We start from the raw sequence: 22,729 nt of genomic DNA on the forward strand, positions 1-22,729 counted from the left end.
AATGGGATATACCAGGAGATCTCAGATCTCAGAATAGTGCAACTGTTTTTGGAACGACTGCTCAAAGTAACTGGCCAGGTATAATTAGGACTCCAATGTTGGGATTGCTTACTGAGGAAAGAATGTTGATATTAGTTTTCTTTTCTTTCTAGTTATTTTTGAGGACATTGAATAGATAATATTGGTAGTACCTTTCCAGTGCTTTGATGTGCCCACTGTAGACACAGCAGGTCTTAAAATCAAAACAGGGCAGTTTTGCATTAGAGTGTACAATTACCATACTTTTCCTATAGTTTAACCTTTTCTATGTGTACTTGTATTTTTATATAATCATCCATATACATGCAACTGTTTAGTGAATTTTCCAGTGACTGTAGCATAGACGATTCTGTATTTTTCTAGAAACTTAAATTTCTCTGCAACAGGTGTCACACCTCTTGAATTTGACTATTTTGCTGGCTATTCATTAACACTGAATGTCAGAATCAGGTTTATTAACACTGACTTAAGTTGTGATAGTTGTTGTTTTGTGACAGATGTATTCAAGTATATTTATAATCAATGTATAAATTATACAACCTTGAGATTTGCAAAACAGTGCAATACACAAAATATTGCAAGTTACAACACAAAATATATATACAGGAAAAAAGTACTGCAAAAATACAGCAAAATATTGAGGTAGTGTGCATGGATTCATGGTCTGTTCAGAAAGCTGATTGTGAAAGTGGTCCTGAAATGTTATGTGTTTCTTCAGGATTTTGCATCTCCTTCCTGATGGTACCAATGAGAAGGCGGCGTGGTCTGGATGGGGAGGGTCCTTAATGACAACTGCCTCCTTCTTAAGGCATTGTCTATTGTAGATGTCCTCAATGGTGAGTGAGCTAGTACCCATGATGGAGCTGGCTGAGTTTACAACTTTCTGCAGCTTTCTCTGATCCTGTGCATTGGCCCTCTACACCAGACAGTGATGCTATCAGTCAGAATGTTACAGCTATAGAAGTTCACTAGTCTTTGGTGACATACCAAATCTCCTCAAACTCCTAATGAAATATAGCCTTCTTCATAACTGCATCAACATGCTGGACTCAGAATAGATCTTCAGAGAAATTGATACCTAGGAATCTGAAGCTGCTCACCTTTCCACTGCTGACCCCACAGTGAGGACTAGTCTGTGTTCCCCCTGACTTCCCCTTCTTGAAGTCCATAATCAGTTCCTTGGTCTTACTGATGTTGACTGCAAGATTGCTGTTGCAACATCACTCAACCAGCCAATTTATCTCACTCCTGTAAGCCTCCCCCTCAGCATCTGAGAGTCTGCCAACAACAATTGTGGCATCAATGAATGTTGCTTGAGTTGTGCTCAGCCACGAGTGTAGCAAGAGTAGAGCAGTGGGCTAAGCCAGCAACACACACTCACTCACTCTGCTGGTGGAACGCAGCAGGCCAGGCAGCATCTATAGGAAGAGGTACAGTCAATGTTTTGGGCCAAGACCCTTCGTCAGGACTAACAGAAAGAAGAGATAGTAAGAGATTTGAAAGTGGGAGGGGGAGGGGGAGAGCTGAAATGAAAGAAGAAGACAGGAGGGGGATGGATGGAACCAAAAGCTGGAAAGTTGATTGGCAAAAGGGATACGAGGCTGGAGAAGGGAGAGGATCATGGGACCCTGGGCTTCCCTCCCCCTTTCTTTCTCCCTAGGCCTCCTGTCCCATGATCCTCTCCCTTCTCCAACCTCATATCCCTTTTGCCAATCAACTTCCCAGCTCTTAGCTCCATCCCTCCCCCTCCTGTCTTCTCCTATCATTTCGGATTTCCTCCTCCCCCTCCCAATTCCAAATCTCTTACCATCTCTTCTTTCAGTTAGTCCTGACAAAGGGTCTCAGTCTGAAACGTTGACGGTACCTCTTTCTATAGATGCTGCCCGGCCTGCTGCGTTCCACCAGCATTTTGTGTATGTTGCTTGAATTTCCAGCATCTGCAGATTTCCTCGCATTTTGATCTTCATATTTAGTTATCTTTTTAGCTTGTTTTTGAATAAGACAACCACAACTTCTTTGTTCTTTTGCCTTTTCCTTTGTTTGTTCTCAGCTCTTGTAACACTCAGGTGACTGAAGTAGTTTGGCATGAGCCCCCAAATCCTCAGGAGCTTCTGCAGGGGCAGCACTGAGACCATCTTGACTGGCTATATCTCTGCCTGAGATGGGAACTGCATCAAGGTTGGTGAGAGCAGTACGGACAACCCAGCGAATCTGTAGACCTGAACTTCCCTCCTCTGAGGCCATTTACAACAGCAGGTATGTAAAGAAGGCCTGGAAGATCATCAGGGACACCAGTCACCCCAACCATAAACTGTTTCAGCTGCTTCCGTCTGGCAAACAGTACCGCAGCACTAAAGTCAGGACCAACAAGCTACGGGACAGCTTCTTTCTACAAGTCATTAGACTTGCAAATTCACATGTCTGGACATTGCGACCGTCATAAGGCAAAGATTTTTACTCCCTCATATTGTGAGGTGGATGTAAGATTTTAAATAAATTCAAGTCAATAAGCAGCATAAGCAACAAGTTTTATGGCTCATTCTGGACTTCCAAAGAGCCTCTGGATTGCTAAATCTCCAGTGCACCACCAGTTCAGTGCTAGGTCTGAGATCTCAATCTTTACAATCTTTTGCTCAATCAATGATGGTCAATGTTATCACCTCTGCTGAGGGTTGGCTCCTGAACCCTAAGGCCAAATGAGCTCTATCCCCGAACGCTGTGGAAAACCTGGAAGGAGGTTGCTGCAGTCCTCGATAGAGATTTCTGCACCTTCACTCAGCAAACCATAGGAAGGTTGTGATTGCGCTGGAGGGAGTACAGAGGAGATTTAACATGGCATTCCGTTCCTGCTATTTGAAGGTAATATCAAACATCCCCACCATCTGGTGTCAAGCAGGAGGAACAAAGGCCTGAAGTTCCAGACCACCAGATACAGGAACAGCAACTTCCCTTCCACCATCCCATTCTTAAACCAACCCACACAACTCAAGTTCAAAGTTCAAAGTAAATATATTATCAAAGTACCTATATGTAAATATACTACCTTGAGATTCATTTTCATCCATGCTTTTACGAGGAAAAATACAATAGAAATTTACAAACAGCTATATATAAACTGACAAAAAGTGGTAAAAACTCCAACATAGCAGTTTGCTCTTATTGCACTCTTTCTTGTACAAATTGCATAATTTATTGTGATTTTCTTATGAACATCGTGTATGCATCTGTGATGCCGCTACAAGTAAGTTTTTATTGCACCAGTGCATACATGTATTTGTGCATTTGACAATAAACTTGACTTTGACCTTGATTTGAGGATATTATTTCTGCTGGTTTTCCCTGGAACAAAGGAGGCTGAGGATAAGAATAGAATTAAAAAGATTATGAGAGGCATAGAAGTGATAGATCGTCAAGTTATTTTTTTCCACCATTAGTTGGGGTATCAAAGCAAGAGGGCCTAGATTTAAAATGAGAGGAATGAGTTTTAAAGCAGATGAGGAGTAAGTTTTTTTTTTAAAAATAAACAGATTGGTTGATATCTAAAGTGCACTTCCAGAAGAGGCATTTGCTACATTTAAAAGTCATCTAAACAGACAAGGTTTAGAAAGATAAACACCTAATGCGGGCAAGTGGGATTTTGTATAGATTGGCAAGACAGTCAGCACAGAGGTGGCGGGCTGAAGGTACTGTACGACTCTGTGATCTCAAGATGCAGTAGAATGCTGATCTTCAAAGGAAGAAGTGGACTGTAGTAACTAGAGGTCTCCTGCTGTCTGCACAGGGAGAGTCCTTGCCAGGATCCTGCACATCTGCTTCATCCCATGGGCTGAGAGACTGCTTCCTGAATCAGAGTGGAGTCTATCCATCAAGGGGTCTGGTGGACATGATCTTCAACATGCAACTGTGTCAAGAAAAACGGAGAGAGCAGCACCAACCGTTAAAACTGACCCTTCTCATTAAAGCCTTGTAACTCCACCAATCAGATGAGGCTGAAGGGCAGTCTCCTCAGATTCAGCTGCCCACAAAAAGTAGTTTCCATCTTACATTTGCTTCATCATGGCACTCAAGCCAAGTTTTTAAAATCAAGTCAACAACAGAGCCAGGTTCAGTAAAGACCAGTGTCAAGAAGGCCACAGCTTTGTCCCAAAGCTCTTCAATCCTTCTCGCCACAGCATTGCATCTCCTTCTAGCAATCTAATCACAGGAAAAACTTCAGCCTATTGTGATCACACTTCAAAACCAGAACCACCAAAACCCCAGTATGATTGTGGCGTCTATACTTGCACAGAGGCCGAGCCATTGTAATCTTTATGCATTGCTGTCAGCATTATCTGAACACGGTATCAGTTTCTATTTGCATCTTGCAACAGCCATTTCTTCCCCACACCCATGATTAATGTTTATCTAATGTCAAAAATCTAGATACACCAAAATATTAACCAGTTAAGTTAGCAAATTTGCAGCCATCTACCTTTATTTTCACTGGCAACTCCTACAAATGCTAATACTTTCACCCTCCGCAACTCCATCCATCGCAATGTGGTGGGTTCCATCTCACCTCATCACCAAAACCTCAGAAAGGGCTCTCTTTACCATCCCATTAATCACAAACCCTCCATCCACCAGATCATCATCCAATGTTTGTTGTCTTGCAATGCTCTCTTTGCAGTTAATTTTTAACAGAAATTGAGAATGTTATGAAATTACCAGCCCACTAACCTTATAAACACATGGAAATTAAAGGATCGTAAATGTTACTTCTTACCTTCTTATGGCACTCACAAATGCCTTGAAGTTTTCAGCCTAAATAAGAGTAAAACTAAATTCACAAAATGATAGAGCAGGGGAAAAGAACCTGTGGATTTTTAAGTCTCATCTATGATGCTGCAAAGACAGCTTAACGAGGTTGGTCTGTGGCAGATAAAACTCAGCATGTTAAATGTATGATGCATCATAGTGACAGCAGACCAATTGGAGTCATGTGCAGTTCTCGGGTTGAATAGAAAACACTGCTGTTCAGGCTCCTCGGCAAACAACTTCCAGATGTACAGACGAGCTGCCAGCCTGAGACAGAATAAGTGGAAGGTGCCAACAGATGAACTCCATGACTATTTTGGGATCCCACACTGAGGAATTCCCTTTTTATTCCAGAATAGGGATTCCCTGCTCTGTAGATGAATTGGGAAAATCCAAGTGCATAACTAACACAACATCATGAATGATCTATTATTGAGCTGATACAAGGAAAGTAGTGTCTACACCTCAACCATCACAAAAGCTAATCCTTGTGTCATTTATCTCCTCAAACACGAGGAATTCTGCAGGTGCTGGAAATTCAAGCAACACACAAAGTTGTCATTCCACCTCCCATTGCCATTCTGATATGTCTATCCACAGCCTCCTCTACTGTAAAGATGAAGCCACACTCAGGTTGGAGGAACAACACCTTATATTCCGTCTGGGTAGCCTCCAACCTGGTGGCATGAACATTGACTTCTCTAACTTCCGTTAATGCCCCACCTCCCCCTTGTACCCCACCCGTTATTTATTTATATACACACATTCTTTCTCTCTCTCTTTTTTTTCCCTCCCTCTGACTATACCCCTTGCCCATCCTCTGGGTTTTTCCCCCCCTCCCCATTTTCCTTCTCACTGGGGCTCCTGTCTCATGATCCTCTCATATCCCTTTTGCCAATCACCTGTCCAGTTCTTGGCTCCATCCCTCCCCCTCCTGTCTTCTCCTATCATTTTGGATCTCCCCCTCCCCCTCCCACTTTCAAATTTCTTACTAGCTCTTCCTTCAGTTAGTCCTGACGAAGGGTCTCGGCCCGAAACATCGACTGTATCGCTTCCTAGAGATGCTGTCTGGCCCGCTGCGTTCACCAGCAACTTTGATGTGTGTCATTTATCTCCTTGTTATTTGTTGGCCTTTGCTTCAGGGCAAATTGTTTGCAACGCTTCCCAACAAAACCACATAAGCCAAGCATTGCCGAGGAACACGAGAGATCTCAAAGGGTTCTACACCAATGAGTATTTTCTTTTCCTTCAAGGGGCTTTGTAACAAATGTGAAAATTTCACTATTTTACATTGCCATTTATGTGGCATAATGTCAGCAGGTCAGTACTGGTATGAAAGACCACCTGGAGAATTAGGGCTACACATCCAGAGCAAACAGACAATATATTGAAACCCCAACACAAAACAACTTAAAACTATAATTCAGCATATTTCAAAATCCTGACTAAAGCAGTTTTAAGGTGTGTGTCATTTTCTGACAACTTTATACTTTAAAGGAAGTTTAACCTTTACGGGGGGGGGGTTATTTTTATTTAATATTCACAGAGATTATTTTGTGTCTATGTGGCTTAGTAAGTGACAAGCAGAAAGTTCTATGTCCTATCCGAGTCTACGACACATTTTAGCAAGGGAGGAGAGCTACATTGTTGGAGGTCTGGAGAGTTAAAGGAACCGTCTGACCTCCGACGTGACACTATTTTTGAAGAAATGCAAAGTTCTAGTCAACAACATGCATCATTTTCTAATTTGCTTACAGGAGGATACATTAAAAAAGGAAAATGGAGGCACACGGAACATATCAGGATTTCACAGAGCCCAGCCTTGGTCATGAAGCATGAAAGTTATCCAAATACTGTTAAGATGAAGAGGAGAAGAGGCTTCAGAACAAACAGGTTTGCTTTGAGACTGACCCATGGCTGATAAAGATCAGTATGTTAACACACAGTCCTTGCACAATGACAAACAGACAACTGTGTCATATGCTGACTTGTAAGTGGGATAGGAGTTAGGAAGGTAAAAGCTGAAGTGAACTTCCTAAAGGTTTCAGTGTCACTCATTATACAGTGGAGAACAGATGGTTGAGGCAAATGGAATATCCTGATAGGTTGAGACAAACGTTGCCAGAGAGATAAGCTGTATCTTATGATTTTGTCCAACCACATGACATAGCACAGTACAGGCCTTTCAGCCCACAATGTTGCGCACACTTTTTAACCTATTCCACTATCAATCTAACCCTTTCCTCCCACATAGCCCTCCATTTTTCTGTCATCCATGTGCCTATCTACGAGTCACTTAAATATTCATTAATACAGAGGATTCTGGTTAATTGGAACACATCAGGATCGGTACATTTTGGCCCAATTAAGCGACTGCTCCAATTGACCAAAGTTTCATGGGAATAGTTAAATGCGTATTTTAAAAAAGACAAACTACTATTTAATTGCAATAACACATTATATATTTAAATGAAATACAGAACAAACTGGAACACTAACAATTTTACTACAGTACTATAAATCTGTAGTTCCTAATAGTTATTGTCAGAGGAATTCATCCGGTGTTCTCTTAATTGACTGTACATGAACAAAAATCAGCACAGGCACCTACTGCAGATAACAGACTTCCTTCATACAATGCCATCGACGATTGCATCCTCCAAATCTTCATTTTTATTGTAACATTCAAGATGATTGTTGATGCCTCCGAACTCTTTGCAGTTCCTAACTTGTTAAAGTTCTGAAATCATTTCATTTTCACTCCCGGCCGTTTCTGAATATTTGAAACCGCAAGTGAGCAAAACAGTCCCAAATTATTTACTGCTTATTTCTCGCCAACTATCAGTGATAAAAAAAATCAGTTTCTTTGAACAAACACATACAAATGATGCTATTTAAAAACTGCTCACTTTAAACACGGTGTAGTGTTTAATGGCACGTGAACACGTGGCCAAGTGGTTAAGGCATTGGACTAGCTACCTGAAGGTCGTGAGTTCGAGCCCCAGCCAAGGGAACGTGTTGTGTCCTTAAGCAAGGCACTTAAATCACACATTGCTCTGCGACGACACTGATGCCAAGCTGTATGGGTCCTAATGCCCTTCCCTTGGACAACATCGGTGTCGTGGAGAGGGGAGACTTGCAGCATGGGCAACTGCTGGTCTTCCATACAACCTTGCCCAGGCCTGCACCCTGGAGAGTGAAGACTTTCCAGGCACAGATCCATGGTCTCGCAAGACTAACGGTAAAGGATACCTTTAAGTGTTTAATGGCTACACAAATACTCCAACCGACACTAGTCAGAAACTTCGGCAAGTCTCCTGTTGAAAGTTGTATAGTATCCCAAAACAAATTAAGGGAATCCTGGCACTTACCGTTCTATGATAAACCTACCTCTGAGATCACCCACTCCCCACAATACTTCCCTTCAACCAGCTTAAAAAGTATTCCCTCTCATTTTAGCCAATGCCACACTGGGAGAAAAAAACACTGCTGCCCATTCTATCTATGCCTCTTTTCATCTTTATACTCTATCAAGCAGCTTCTCATCTTCCTCTTCCTTCGCTCCAAAGCTGTAGCTTGCTCAAGCGTTCTTTACAGAACATGCTCCAGGCAGCTTCCTGTAAATCTCCCCTACACCCTCTCATGTGACTGCAGCTGAAGGTTTTTACTCATTCTAAAGCCAACATATGATCTGTCTGTTAACTCTTCACAATTCGCAGCACTGCTACATCTTCAGAGGGAAACCCCTTTAAAAGTGAGATTTCTTCAGAGGATAGTTCATTGCCACAGAGGGCTGTAGAGATCAAGTCACTGGCTGTATTTTAAGACAGAGATAGATAGGTCCTTGATTGGTAAAGGGGTTAGGAGGTACTGAAAATGTGTTTTTTTATAAAAAGCCATAATTGTTATGGCAGAGCAGACTTGATGGGCAGGATGGCCTATTTCTACTCCTATATCTTATGGTCACCTGAGCACCCACATCCTTCAACCTTTCACCATTTGTTCTTCGATTGTATCAAGTGCCCTGGTACAGCAGTGGCTGAAAACAAGTGTTCAGGTGTGACAAGTTGTTAGGAAAGTAGCGTCAAAGAGACTTAGATCACAGAAACTTCAGCCCACCACACGCATGCCAACAGTTTAACGAATGACTGAAACGGTATGAGATGGCCTGCAGTTTAAGAGGATTGAGTACAGGGGCAAGAATGTCTTGCTGCTGCTGTTCGGGGCAACTCTGTTTGAAGTCTTAGTCTCCTTATCTGAGAAAGGATGTTGTTGTTTTAGAAGGAGTGCAGCCAGGAGTTTAATAGACAGGTTCCTGGGACTGCAGAACTGACATGAGGAAAGCCTGAGTTGATTAGGTCTACTTACTGGAACATTGAAGAATGAGGAGAAATCTGTAAAAATCTAAAGTTCAAGACAGGGAAGGACATACATGATGGCTGAAGGATCCAGAACCAAGGATTGCAGCTTTAGGATACAATGGACACAATCCAGAAGCATCTTCACTCAGGTGGTGAATTTGTGGAATCTGCTGTTGCGGAGCCAAGTCGTTAAGTATACTCAAGGAGATGGTTAATGCCAAAGGGATGGAGAGCATGGGTAAAAGCTGGAGAATGTACAGAGGAGTGCATGATCAGCCCTGGGTCATGTTGAATGGTGAAGTCCAAAGGTGTACTCCCATTTTATTGTCTCACTTTATTGAGAAAAAGATAGGCTCTTCAAAAATATAATTGTCCAGATCACAGGAGCATGAGAGCTCTCCCACAATATCCAGGCTGATAGTTTATCTCTTAACTAGCATCACTAAAACAGAGTACAGAACAACAGTACTGTTACATCACAGAAGAGGCATCCTTCACAAGTCTATAACAGCACCTGAGAGAACAACCCATTTGGCTCCATTTCCCTGCTCTTTCCCCATATCCTTGAAAATTATTCTCTCATCAAGGGAATGGCGGTGTAAGGAAAAGGTCTCTCGACAAAAAAGGTAAACTGCCCCATAATCGAATTTAGACAAATACTTAATATTGCATAACTATATTAATAAAAGGGGCAAGGATGATGTCTAAGAACAAGATTAAAAAGTCCGCTCCGAAGGCTGATAAACATAAAGAGACGCAGCAAGGCGACGGGCCTAGCTCCCCCACGGCAAGCCAGGACGGAGATAATGAGGGGGAAATCGGTGACTCTGTCCTTGATTCTCGGAGAGATTCACGAGTTCCAACAACAGCAAACAGCTAGAAGATATTAAAGGAGAAATAGTAAAAACTAACTCGCGGATAGATGAAGCCGAAGCGAGGATTGTTGGAATTGAAGAGAAGCTACAAAACGCAGAGGAGGTGATAGCAGAAATGCTGAAGCTGCAAGACCAGCTCCAGTGGAAACTAATAGATCAAGAAGGCCGCTCGAGAAGGGAAAATGTGAGGATTTACGGAGTTCCCGAAGGAACTGAAGGTAAACCCGGATTGCTGATTCCCTTCGTGGAGAAGCTACTTAGAGAGAACCTTGATATACCGGCCGCAAAAGACCTACAGATAGAAAGAGCTCACCGCGCGTTGGCACCACAGCCTCCAGCAGGTGCCCAGCCCAGATCGATTCTGGTCAGATTTCTCAGTTACAGAACGAAGGAAGAGGTGCTTAAAAGGGCATGGCAAAAGAAAGGTTTCATGTGGAACAACTGTAAAATCAGTTTAGACCACGACTACGCACCGGGGATTCTTGCCAGACGGAAGGAATATACGGAAACACGGAGAGTCCTGAAGGAAAACAACATCAGATTCCAGACCCTGTATCCAGCTCGGCTGAGAGTCTTTACGACAAAGGGACAAAAACTTACGCTACGGTGGAGGAGGCAACATTGGACCTGGCGGACCGGGGACTACCTATTAAAGTTATCACCCAACCGGAGTCGCTACTGGAGAGGATTCGGCAGAAGTCGTGCCAGTTAGTGCGGCGAGGACGCTCCACACGAACCAGAGTGTCAAACTACAAGGAAAAGCTGCAAATATTCGGACGCGAATGTACAGAGAACACAGATTAATTAAGAGAAATGACTGAAAAGAGTAAATCAGACTTAAAGGTAAAATGAAAACTGGTAACTGAAAATAAACTAGACGGAATAACTTGAATGATAGCAATATGGTCGAGACATAAATAGGAGAAAATTCTCTATGATTATTCAAACTGCTGAGGGCCCTCTAACACAGGGTGAAGATAGAGGTTATCCCTCTGAACTGAGGCGGGTCGGTGCTCAGGCCTCACTGTGGGAAGTCGGGAAAATTTTTCAAATGTTGCACGTTCAAAAATGTCTAGGGTGTGGTTATATGTCTTGGTTTACTGTTGAGAAGGGATTGCTTACTGTTTGGTTAGAAAAGGAGAGTGTTTTTTTTTCTACTAGAGAAAAATGCAAACTGAATTGGTAAAAATAATTTCCTATAATGTTAATGGAATTTTGAATCCAATTAAAAGAAATAAGATTATGTCTAAATTGAAAAAAGAGAGGGCACAAATAGCTTTCCTCCAGGAAACACATATGAGCCAATCTGAACATGGAAAATTAAAAAGAATGGGCTTTAAGCATGTATTTTACTCATCATATAAATTGAGTCACAAAAGAGGGGTAGCTATTTTAATATCAAGTACTCTTAATTATGAACATATTTCAGAGACTAGAGACAAAGAAGGACGGTTCGTAAAAATCACAGGAAGAATAGAAGGTACAGAAATAATATTGCTGAATGTTTATGCTCCTCCAGGTTGTGAATGGTCATTTTATAGACACGTTTTTGACCTAATGGTCAGTTCTCAAGGGGTAGTAATTTGTGGAGGGGATTTTAATATTAGATTAAATCCTATATTAGATTCTTCAAGAATAGTTACTCAGAATAAACCTCTGACTCGGAAAGTGAATTCATTGATGGAGGAGTTGGGAATTATAGATGTCTGCAGGGAATTACACCCTACTTGTAAAGATTATACATATTACTCTTTCCCTCATTCAGCCTATTCAAGGATAGACTATCTTTAATACAGATAGACTCAGGATAAAAAATTGTAATATTGCAACAATTGATCTGTCGGATCATAGCCCAGTCTCTATGTCTCTAATCCTGGAAAGGAAAATGAAGAAAACACTATGGAGGCTAAACTCACATATACTCAATAATCCGAAAGTAATGGAGAGATTAAGGGGAGAAATCAAAGAATATCTAGACCTTAATGACACGGGAGAAACATCACCAGTGATCTTATGGGATACATTGAAAGCTATACTGAGAGGGAAAACTATTTCCATTACCACTCACATGAAAAAAATCAATGCACAAAAATTAGCAGACCTTCAAGGAAAATTAAAACAACTTCAAGTGGTAGATAGCAACAAAAGTAATTCAAATCGAAAACAGGAAATTAGGAAATTGCAAAGTGAAATTGACGATATTTATACGTTGGAAACTCAAAGAAATTTTCTTTACCTGAGACAGAAGAATTATGAAGTAGGAGGTAAATCAGCTAGATTATTAGCATATAAATTACAAAAACAACAAGCAGACAATACAATTCATAAAATAAAGAATCCAAAGACAAAGCTTGTGGAGAGCACAATATGGAAAATTCAAGAGAGTTTTGAAACATATTATTGAGAGCTGTACTCCCAAACCCGGGCCCCCAGTGAGCCCTATATAGACAGTGTATTGAATTTTTTAGATCTACCTAAACTTACAGATTTACAAAATGAAAGTTTATTAGAACCAGTAACTGTCAAAGAACTGAACGTGGCCATCTCTAGGTTAAAGGCTGGAAAGTCCCCGGGTTCTGATGGGTTTACCTCAGAGTGGTACAAGTCCCTGAAGACACAGTTAGCCCCATTACTATTTAACACCTTTAATTGGATCTTGCAGAGAGGAGAAACTCCACCTTCCTGGAGAGAAGCGATTATTTCAGTTATTCCTAAAGAGGGTAAAGATAAACTAGAATGTGGCAATTATCGGCCAATTAGTGTTCTTAACTTAGATTACAAACTATTTACATCTATATTAGCGCGCAGATTGGAAAAGCTTTTACCTGGCCTAATCCATTTAGACCAGACTGGATTTATTCAACAAAGACAAACACAGGACAACATAAGGAGAACTCTGCACGTATTAGAACAGGTTAATAAGAACGAGACAGAGACAATGGTAGTAGGATTGGACGCTGAGAAAGCTTTTGATTCGGTTAGTTGGGCATTCCTATACAGAGTGTTAGGAAGATTCGGCTTTCAAGAAAAGTTAATTAAAGTAATTCAGACTCTATATGACAGCCCTACAGCCCGAATTAAGATAAATGGGGACCTCTCTGACTCCTTCATCTTAGAGAGAGGCACTAGACAGGGATGCCCAATTTCTCCTCTCCTTTTTGCGCTATATATTGAACCGCTTGCCCAACTAATAAGACAGAGCGAAATCATAAAAGGTATCAAGGTGGCAGGGATTGAACAGAAAGTGGCGTTATTCGCAGATGATGTTTTGGTCTATCTGAGTGAACCAGAAAAATCACTTATAGGATTGTTTACACTGTTGGATGACTTTGGGAAAATATCAGGTTCTAAAATAAATGTAAAGAAAACGCAGGTTATGTCCCTAACTTATACACCATCCAAAAAGTTGCAGGATACATATGATCTTAAGTGGGAAGCTAAATCATTAAAATATTTAGGAATAACCCTGCCAAAGGATCTTTTAACACTGTCACAGGTAAATTATGGGCCATTAATCTCAGAGATAAAAGCAGATATGCATAGATGGAATCTTATCCTCTTTTTAAGTTTAAATTCAAGGATAAATACTATAAAAATGAATATTCTTCCTCGGTTATTGTATCTTTTCCGTACTTTACTGGTGGAGGTGGATGATAATCAATTCAGGGAATGGGACAAATGGATTTCCCGCTTCATTTGGCAAGGAAGGAAACCTAGAATTCGATATAACACCTTACAGTTAGGGAAGGAAGGAGGAGGTATGGTTCTTCCTTGCCTGAGAAATTATTTTTATGCCTCACAGATAACCCCTCTGTTATATTGGTGTAATAGGGAATATAAGGCTAGATGGAAGGAAATAGAATTTGGATTAGTTGACAGTTTTCCTCTTCAGGCCTCAATAGCTGTCAAAGGATTGATGGCCCAGTTGGAAAAATTTAAAAACGCTTGGATAAATCTTACATTAAAAGTATGGCAGAAGGTGGTTAATTCATGTGGAAGTAATAACATGTTAAAACTCTTTAGATGGTGTGCATATGATACCAAATTCCTTCCCAACAGAGGAGATAAAAGATTTGAGCTATGGATAAAGAAAGGTCTTACAACCTACCTCTCATTTATAGATAAAAGAGTATTACAAAGTTTCCAAATCCTGCAGGACAAACATGGCCTGGAACATAATGACTTTTTTAGGTACCTTCAAGTACGAAACTATGTTAACCAGAGTTGTAGATATACAGACCTATCAACAGTAGAATTAGAATTTTTCAAGATTCTGAATTCGGCTTGCAGTTCAATACCTAGTAAATCAGTTTCTCGATTATATAATGCACTCTCCCATGCTAAAAATGTAAATACACTGTATATTAAAGAGAAGTGGGAGAAAGAAGCGGGGTTGGTACTTTCAGAGGAGGCTTGGGAGAAAATCTGCAGCTTTCAATGGTCCTCGACTAATTCTTTGACTTGGAGAGAACATTGTTGGAAAAACATTATAAGATACTTCAAGACCCCATATCAGGAAAAATATAAAGATACAAATGTGATGTGTTGGAGAAGGTGCGGCTCCAAGGAGGCAAATCATTTTCATATTTTTTGGGATTGCCCTAAATTAAGTCTATTTTGGGATGGTATTCATAGAACATTAGTTAAGGTACTTAGGTCCCAGATACCTCTGAACTTTGAGACGCTCTATTTGGGGCATGTATTGTTTCTTGAACAGAAGGAAGATATAAAGTTGCTGCAGGCCCTCTTAGCGGCAAGTAAGAAATCAATCACTAGAAAATGGCTAAATCCAATACCACCTACATTAGAAGATTGGTACGAAATTATCTTGGAAATATTTAAAATGGAAAAGTTGACTTACTCCCTGAGAATTCAAAAAGAAAAATTTTAATAAATGGATTGAATATATAACCCCAATGCGAGCAGACTTTAGATGACTCTCCTAATGATTTATACTGCCCTTCTCATCAACACAGTAATATTGCTAACGTAAGCACCCCTAGTCTAAATGTTTGTTTTTTTTTTGGAAAATAGAGAATTAACACAAGTAAAGGGAAAGATTTGGGAAAGGGATAAAACAATGAAAAAATTAAGTAAATAAGTACTTAGGGATTGGATAATTATGTCTGCGGGCAGGAGCAAGCATGAACAAATTAGGATATAAACACCTACAATGGTTGATACATAGGCTTATATACAACATTTTGGACCAGTGGAAATGGCCCAGAAGGGTTATATGGAAACTATTATTACCATTTTTCTTAACAACTAATTCCATTACTTAGCCTAATAGGTTAGATTTACCACAGTACGTAATTATCTATTTAAATGTTTATTTTCCTTTTATATCATCTCAATGTGTACTTAAGAATGTATAAATAATTGTAGTTTTATACACATAAAAAAATGGAAAAGGTTATATGTGTGAAAAAAGTACATGATATTTGTGAACTCCTTATCCAAATAAAAATAACATTTAAAAAAAAAAGAAAATTATTCTCTCAAATGGTTATTAAATCCCACGGATGTTGCATTCCAACTGCCAACGTGATACGCAAGCCAGGGCAGTACGAAGTGGACAGCCAGCTGTTACCCAAGCAGCTGGCTCCCCCCTCCATGTAGCTGAGGAATCCAATGCAATGGTAATGCTGATAAAGTTCGGCACCATCGCCATCACAGGAGATGCCTGTCAGCACTGAACTCAATGTAGGACTGCCTTAGGGACTCCAGCTCCAAATTTTTCTCCACAGGGTTTACTCCCAAAACCTTCCCGATGAGTGGGTATAGCCGCAAAGCAGCAGAGGTTTGATTCAAAGTTTTTCTTCTCCTGGATGAGCAGCCACCCATGGCTGACAAGTCCCATCTGCCCGAAGCGACTGGTTAGAGCACCAGCAACTCACATTTGCCCTTTCTCCTGTCAGTAGAAACAGTTCTGTCAGGCTTAGAAGCTAAACCACACATGAAGGCCAGCAGCTAGACTTGGTTGTCTGAGGCGATTTGAAACGTACACCATTGGCAGCATTTAATAAGTAGTGGGAGCTTATCCCCACTTCCTCCCTCGGCTTTGACCACCTTACAGAACCAATGCTATTATACCTGCCTCAAACACTTCCTCTGGCAGCTCATTCTATATATTCACCAATCTCTGTATGGAAATGTTTTCCTCTCAGGTCCCCTTTAAATCTCCCCCTCGTACCCCATCCGTTATTTATTTATATACACACATTCTTTCTCTCTCTCTCTCTCTCTCTCCTTTTTCTCCATATGTCCCTCTGACTATACCCCTTGCCCATCCTGTTTCTCTCCCCTCCCCCTTTTCGTTCTCCCTAGGCCTCCTGTCCCATGATCCTCTCATATCCCTTTTGCCAATCAACTGACCAGCTCGTGGCTCCATCCCTCCCCCTCCTGTCTTCTCCTATCATTTCGGATCTCCCCTCCCCATCCCACTTTCAAATCTCTTACTAGCTCTTCTTTCAGTTAGTCCTGACGAAGGGTCTCGGCCCGAAACGTCGACTGTACCTCTTCCTAGAGATGCTGCCTGGCCTGTGTGTTGCTTGAATTTCCAGCATCTGCAGATTTCCTCGTGTTTGAGTGCTTATTGGGTACAGGGTCCAAAATACACTGGATAATCAGAAAAGGAGGTTACATTGAAACTTAACTAGGACCAATTAAATAATTGGTCAACATAAGGCATCTAAACAGCTACTCAACTGAGCAAGTCAAGAGGAATATGGAATTAATGGCAATAGGTGAGATCAGTATAAATAGATAGGAGGGTTGACATACAAAGGCATCCTTCAAACCATCTTGCAAATATGCCCTAAACCGACGTACCCTTTCAAAATTAAAGTCGTACTTTATCATTGCAGCGAAAATCTCACGCAGTTGCTTCACATTCAGTTCCTAGACAACTTTACTTTCGGTCCGTTTGCTACTGCATTCGGTTTTGATTGCTATCCTTTCCTCTTGCAATTGCATCAGCTCTTCATCTATCAGTTCTTGGTCATGGGATGCCAAAACCTCTTCAACATCATCTTCGTCAGCTTCCACAAGCCAAACTCACTTTATCCTTACTTCGTTCACCACGATCAAAACGCATAATTATGTCTAGTTTTACGCTAAGTGTAACACCCTTACAAGCTCTTTCAGGCCTTTCTGATACCATAGAACTCATCTTGCAAATGGCTGCTCACAGGCATGGGTTTAAGCAATGCCGGCGACAATGCAGTTCAGAATCCAGGGGAGAGCGGCCGCTCGGGGCGCACGCTGCCTTTTATCGCGCGCTGATTTTTTCATAACAGTGAAAACACCTTCTGTTAGCTGTGACAAGAATACACATAGATTAAGATGTGAGCTGTCCTGTGCTGGCACCAGTGGGATCAGCAGTTGGTCTGCCACCTGTCTTCAAGAGAGAGAGAGATAAGGAAAACAATGGAGCAGCATTTGGAGATGTTAATGAAGGGACGGGAGAGAGTAACGGAAGGAGAGCTGTCAAGATCGGCTCCCCCTTTGAACCCTGAACTGTTTGAAGTGATGGACAGGCGATACTCCAGCAGGGGGATAAAAAGGGACAGGTTCGCCAAGGCAAGACACACACGACACCCCGAGGTAACGAGACCCTGGAAGCAGTGCATCTCTCACAAGTTGGTGGGAAGTTCTTGGACGGCTGGTCGCGGGATCAAGCCATAAACACACAGGGTGGAAAGGCACGATCGGCGGGAACCTGGTGTGTGTCCACCCTTGCCTGGGTGCCAGGTTCACCGCAGAGAAACGATCGTATCTGGAAACGGAGGGGGTCATGGTCGGTCACCTCAGATGACATCACAAAGGGCTCGCCCGAAAGCTGACTGTGAAGGTCTGTGTGTGGAAGCAGTTTTGAATATTCATTCATTTTGCTCTCTCTCTCCTTCCCCCACACTGTCCATCTCCCACGGCAGCGATTACTGCGAACTGAACTGAACTAAACTTTGCGTCACTTTGAAACTGGTCATTTACCCCTAGACAATGATAGAGCTTGATTGATCCTGTTATCTTAATTCTGTGCAAATGTGTGTTTATCATTGCTGAACTGTTGCATTTATTATCCTTTTGATTAGAGTACTGTGTTGCTTGTTTCTTTAATAAAACTTTCTTAGTTCTAGTAATCCAGACTCCAACTGAGTGATCCATTTCTGCTGGTTTGGCAACCCAGTTACGGGGTACGTAACATAGTGAAAACAGGGTACTAATGTAGATCTTTCATAACAGTGAGGTTTCGTAAAGCAAATGTTCGAAAAGCGGGGGACATCTGTAAATAGCCTGTTTGTTTCAGCTTTTTTCTTAAAGATGTGCTGGGTGCATCCCAGCTACCGCTGTACCCCTGCATGCTTCGCGGATCGGTATCAGTTCACTGCCCGGAGGGTGGGGGCCACTGCACCACACCAACCTCCCACGACTCAGCCTAACACACCAGTGCGCTCGGCGCTGTCTTCCTGATTCCTGTAAGTGATACTACACTGTACATACATTATTTCTACTTTATATTGGCTGTGTATTTTTACATGTTATTTGGTATGATTTGGCAGCTTCATGTTTAAAGGTTACTGGAGAGCGCTTGCACCATGTGTCTGCCGAGAGCGCTTGCGTGAGATTTTTGCTACGGAGAACAGTGCAGGCAATGATTGTGGAAAAGTATTTCTACTTTGTATAGGCTGTGTATTTATCATATCATTCCTGCTTTTACTATGTGTTACTGTTATTTTAGGTTTTATGTGTTATTTGGCATGATTTGGTAGGTTATTTCTGGGTCTGTGAACGCTCACAAATTTTTCCCATGTAAATAAATGGTAATTGCTTCTTCGCTTTACGACATTCCGGCTTACGAACCATTTCATAGGAAGACGCTACCTTCGGATAGCGGGGGAAACCTGTATTCATGTATGGTTGAATGCAATTAAACTTGAACGAGCGGGTGTACCAGTGTCCCTAAAAAAGTGGCCACTGAGTGTACACAGTGAGCTAAAGAGCTTGTTTCTATGCTGTCCAGCTGTACAACTCAGCATACTTCAGGAGACACAAGCAATTTTGACGTTGACCTCAAACATGCAATCTTGCTGATAGATGCATTTGCTACCTTCCAATAGCAAGGAAGAATACCACAATTATCCACTGAAACTTTCGGTTATATCTGCAATTAATGAATTTTGGTGTTGGCATTAGCTCAGCTGGCACACTCTGACACTCTCAAGTTTAAATTCCACTCCAGACGCAAGTGCAAAATCTAACATCATAGTGGACTGCTTCAGACAGGCTGGTGTTAGCAGTCCTTTGGACCCAACACCTGTTTCTCAGGTGGAAACAAAAATAAATTAGTGTATAGTTCTTAGAGAATAGTAGGGAAGGACAGAAAAGTGATGGGGACAAGAATTATTCTTCACTTCTTTTTAATTCCTATCTGCCTTTGTGTCTGAACTTCCCTAACATCATAACAGTGACAATCCTTTCGAATCCCCTGTTGCTGCAGCCGCTTTGAAGCTATCTGAAGTTTCAAAAGACCTCTTCCGAGAGATGCTGCCTGGCCTGCTGCGTTCACCAGCAACTTTGTGTGTTGCTAGGATTTATTAAAACAAACTTTTCTACAGGATCAGAGTCATACAGCACTGAAGTAGGCCCTTCAGTTCAAGTACATGTCAATCGTCAAGTACCAATCTAGATAATATTCACAGGGATTGAAGATAGCACCATTACAAAGGGACGTCAGGCTTCCCGGTGCAGATGTTGGATGCAAAGATTTAAGAAATACCGAGAGCAAGGCGATCGTAATTTTAAACTGAGTTAACGAGGGGTGACGGACGGCCAGGAGGGAGGTACAGGTGAGGAGCAGACGGTGACGACAGCGACAGATCGAACAGAGTAGGCGGCGAGTGGAAGGCGAAACGGGCGCGGGGGACGAGTTGAGGCGGCGCACAGTAACCGGCGTGAAGAGGGCGGGGGTACCAAGGGGAGGAAGGGTAAAGGGAGTAAGGATCCGGACTCTGAGCCTTACCTCGGACCGGATCGTCAAGGTCGCCAAGTTCCAACAGCGGCTCCCGGTCCCGGGATGACATCCGCCCTCTCATCCGGCCGCTTTTACCCCCGTTCCGGGCACCGCGCCGCAACGTCACGAGAGGGCGGGACCCGGAAGCTCCGCCTCAGATTGCGCCACGTGACCGAACGACTCTTCGTTCTCATGGCAACCGGGCCCGGGAAGGGAAGCGGTGGTGCGGCTGATCCCGGGACCCCCGGATAAAGTAAATCTGGGGGCCGCAAAGCTGCACCAGGGACAGAACGTAGGATGTCGCTCGGCCTGGCTGGTTTGAACAAGAGGTGGGGAAACACGGGGAATAAGCGGCAATAAAGCAGAGGGCAGAACTAGAGGGGAACAAAACAGTGAGATTAATTATGGCAGAGTAATGACACTCACGTGCTGAACATTGAAACTCCAGGGAGCAAGATTGGCAACCCGTTTATTCTTTCTTCTCCCCGAGGGCGGAAATTACTTGAACACAGAGATAGCTCTATCCCGTTGTTATAAACCCCTCGAACAAACCTTTTACGTGCTAAATATGAATTCTTAATCTCCCGTTCTATTTTTTTCACGGCCCTCTTTATTCTCCAGTCTGATACATTGAATTCTCAAACTTCTGGCCTTCGTCGCTTCCATCTATCACCTCACAGATCCCCACACCATTCGCACACCCGCTTCTCTACCGGCCTTTCAGGGATAATTTGGCAGATAAATGCGTGGCCGCTGGTGCAGGGGGCATGGCTTCAGGTTCTTGGATCATTGGGATCTCTTCTGGGGGAGGTACGACCTGTTCAAAAGTGACGGGTTGCACCTGAACCCGAGGGGGACCAATATTCTTGTGGGCAGGTTTGTTAGAGTTGTTGGGGAGAGTTTACTTTATTGTCGCCAAACAATTGATACTAGAGCGTACAATTATCACAGTGATATTTGATTATGCGCTTCGCGCTCCCTGGAGTGCAAATCGATAGTAAATAGTAAAAATTTTAAATATTTATCATAAATAGAAAAGGGAAAGTAAGGAAGTGCAAAAAAAAACCGAGAGGCAGGTCGGGATGTTTGGAGGCCGTACGAGTCTTCAAGCTCCTGAGCCTTCTCCCGGAGGGAAGAGGGACGAAAAGTGTGTTGGCTGGGTGGGTCGTGTCCTTGATTATCCCGGCAGCACTGCTCCGACAACGTGCGGTGTAAAGTTTGAGTCCAAGGATAGAAGATTGGTTTGTATGATGTGCTGGGCTGTGTTCACGATCTTCTGCAGCTTCTTTCGGTCTTGGACAGGACAACTTCCATACCAGGTTGTGATGCGCCCTAGAAGAATGCTTTTTATGGTGCATCTGTAAAAATTAGTGAGGGTTTTAGGGGACAGGCCAAATTTCTTTAATTTCCTCAGGAAGTAAAGGCGCTGGTGGGCCTTCTTGGCAGTGGACTCTGCTTGGTTGGACCAAGTCAGGTCATTTGTGATATTGACCCCAAGGAACTTAAAGCTTGTGACCTGTTCCACTTGTGCACCACCGATGTAAATTGGGTCGCGCGGTCCGCTACTCCTCCTGAAGTCAACAACCAATTCCTTCATCTTGCTGACGTTGAGCAACTAATTTGGCAGGGGGGATCGGAACCGGAGTGAAGGAACTCAGGATAGGACAGATGGTAAAAAAGTAAAGATAGCGTGCAGTCAGACTCTCAGGAATGGCAGGCAGGTGATGGGACGTAGTTACAGCCAACAGGGTGAGTATCAGTACATTAGGGATGCAAAATCAAAAAGGGTAGCAAATACAGTACTCAAAGTGGTGTATCTCAATGCACAGACTATGAGAAGTAAGGTGGATGATCTTGTTGCACTATTACAGATTGCCAGGTATGATGTTGTGGGGGCCATCGCTGAATTGTAGCTGAAGGATAGTTGTAGCTGGGAGCTGAATGTCTAAAGTTACACGTTGTATCGGAGGGATAGGAAGCTGGTAGAGGGGGTGGCATGGCTCTGTTGGTAAAGAATGGCATCAAATCAGTAGATAGATATGACAGGATTGGAAGATGTTGACTCCTTGTGGGTTCAGTTAAGAAATTGCAAGGGTAGAAGGACCCTGATGGCAGTTATATACAGGCCTCCCAACAGTGGCTGGGAGATGGACCACAGATTACAACAGGAAATAAAAAAGTCATTTCAAAAGGGCAATGCTATGATAGTTATGGAGATTTTAACAAGTAGGTCGATTGGGAAAATCAGGTTGGTAATGGATCTCAAGAGAGTGAGCTTGTTGAATGCTTAAGGGATGACTTTTTACAGCAGTTTGTCGATGAGCCTGCTAGGGGATCAACTATACTGGATTGGGTGTTATGTCAACAGCAGCATCTCTACTTTCTGCAAAGGCTGAGAAAAGTCCATCTCCCCCTCCCCCCCCATCCTCATCACATTCTACAGAGGTTGTATTAAGAGCATCCTGAGCAGCTGCATCACGGCCTGGTTCAGGAATTGCACCGTCTCGGATCGCAAGACCCTGCAGAGGATAGTGAGGTCAGCTGAGAAGATCATTGGGGTCTCTCTTCCCGCCATTACAGATATTTACACCACACGCTGCATCCATAAAGCGAACAGCATTGTGAAGGACCCCACGCACCCC

General features: G+C 42.5%; 1 protein-coding gene across 2 annotated transcripts in view; it reads right to left on the reverse strand.

Moving 5' to 3' along the window:
• sv2 (synaptic vesicle glycoprotein 2) overlaps window positions 1-20,203 on the reverse strand; it is a 104,061-nt gene extending 83,858 nt beyond the window's left edge. For both annotated transcript variants that reach the window (XM_072282311.1, XM_072282310.1), the window contains exon 1: window positions 20,097-20,203. In XM_072282311.1, the coding sequence (XP_072138412.1) occupies window positions 20,097-20,169 (73 nt within the window). In that variant the 5' untranslated portion in view covers window positions 20,170-20,203. The remainder of the gene's footprint in view (window positions 1-20,096) is intronic.
• Between the last annotated feature and the right edge of the window lie 2,526 nt (window positions 20,204-22,729).

This window comes from Mobula birostris, chromosome 18 (genome assembly GCF_030028105.1).
Source record: "Mobula birostris isolate sMobBir1 chromosome 18, sMobBir1.hap1, whole genome shotgun sequence".
Lineage (NCBI taxonomy): Eukaryota > Metazoa > Chordata > Chondrichthyes > Myliobatiformes > Myliobatidae > Mobula > Mobula birostris.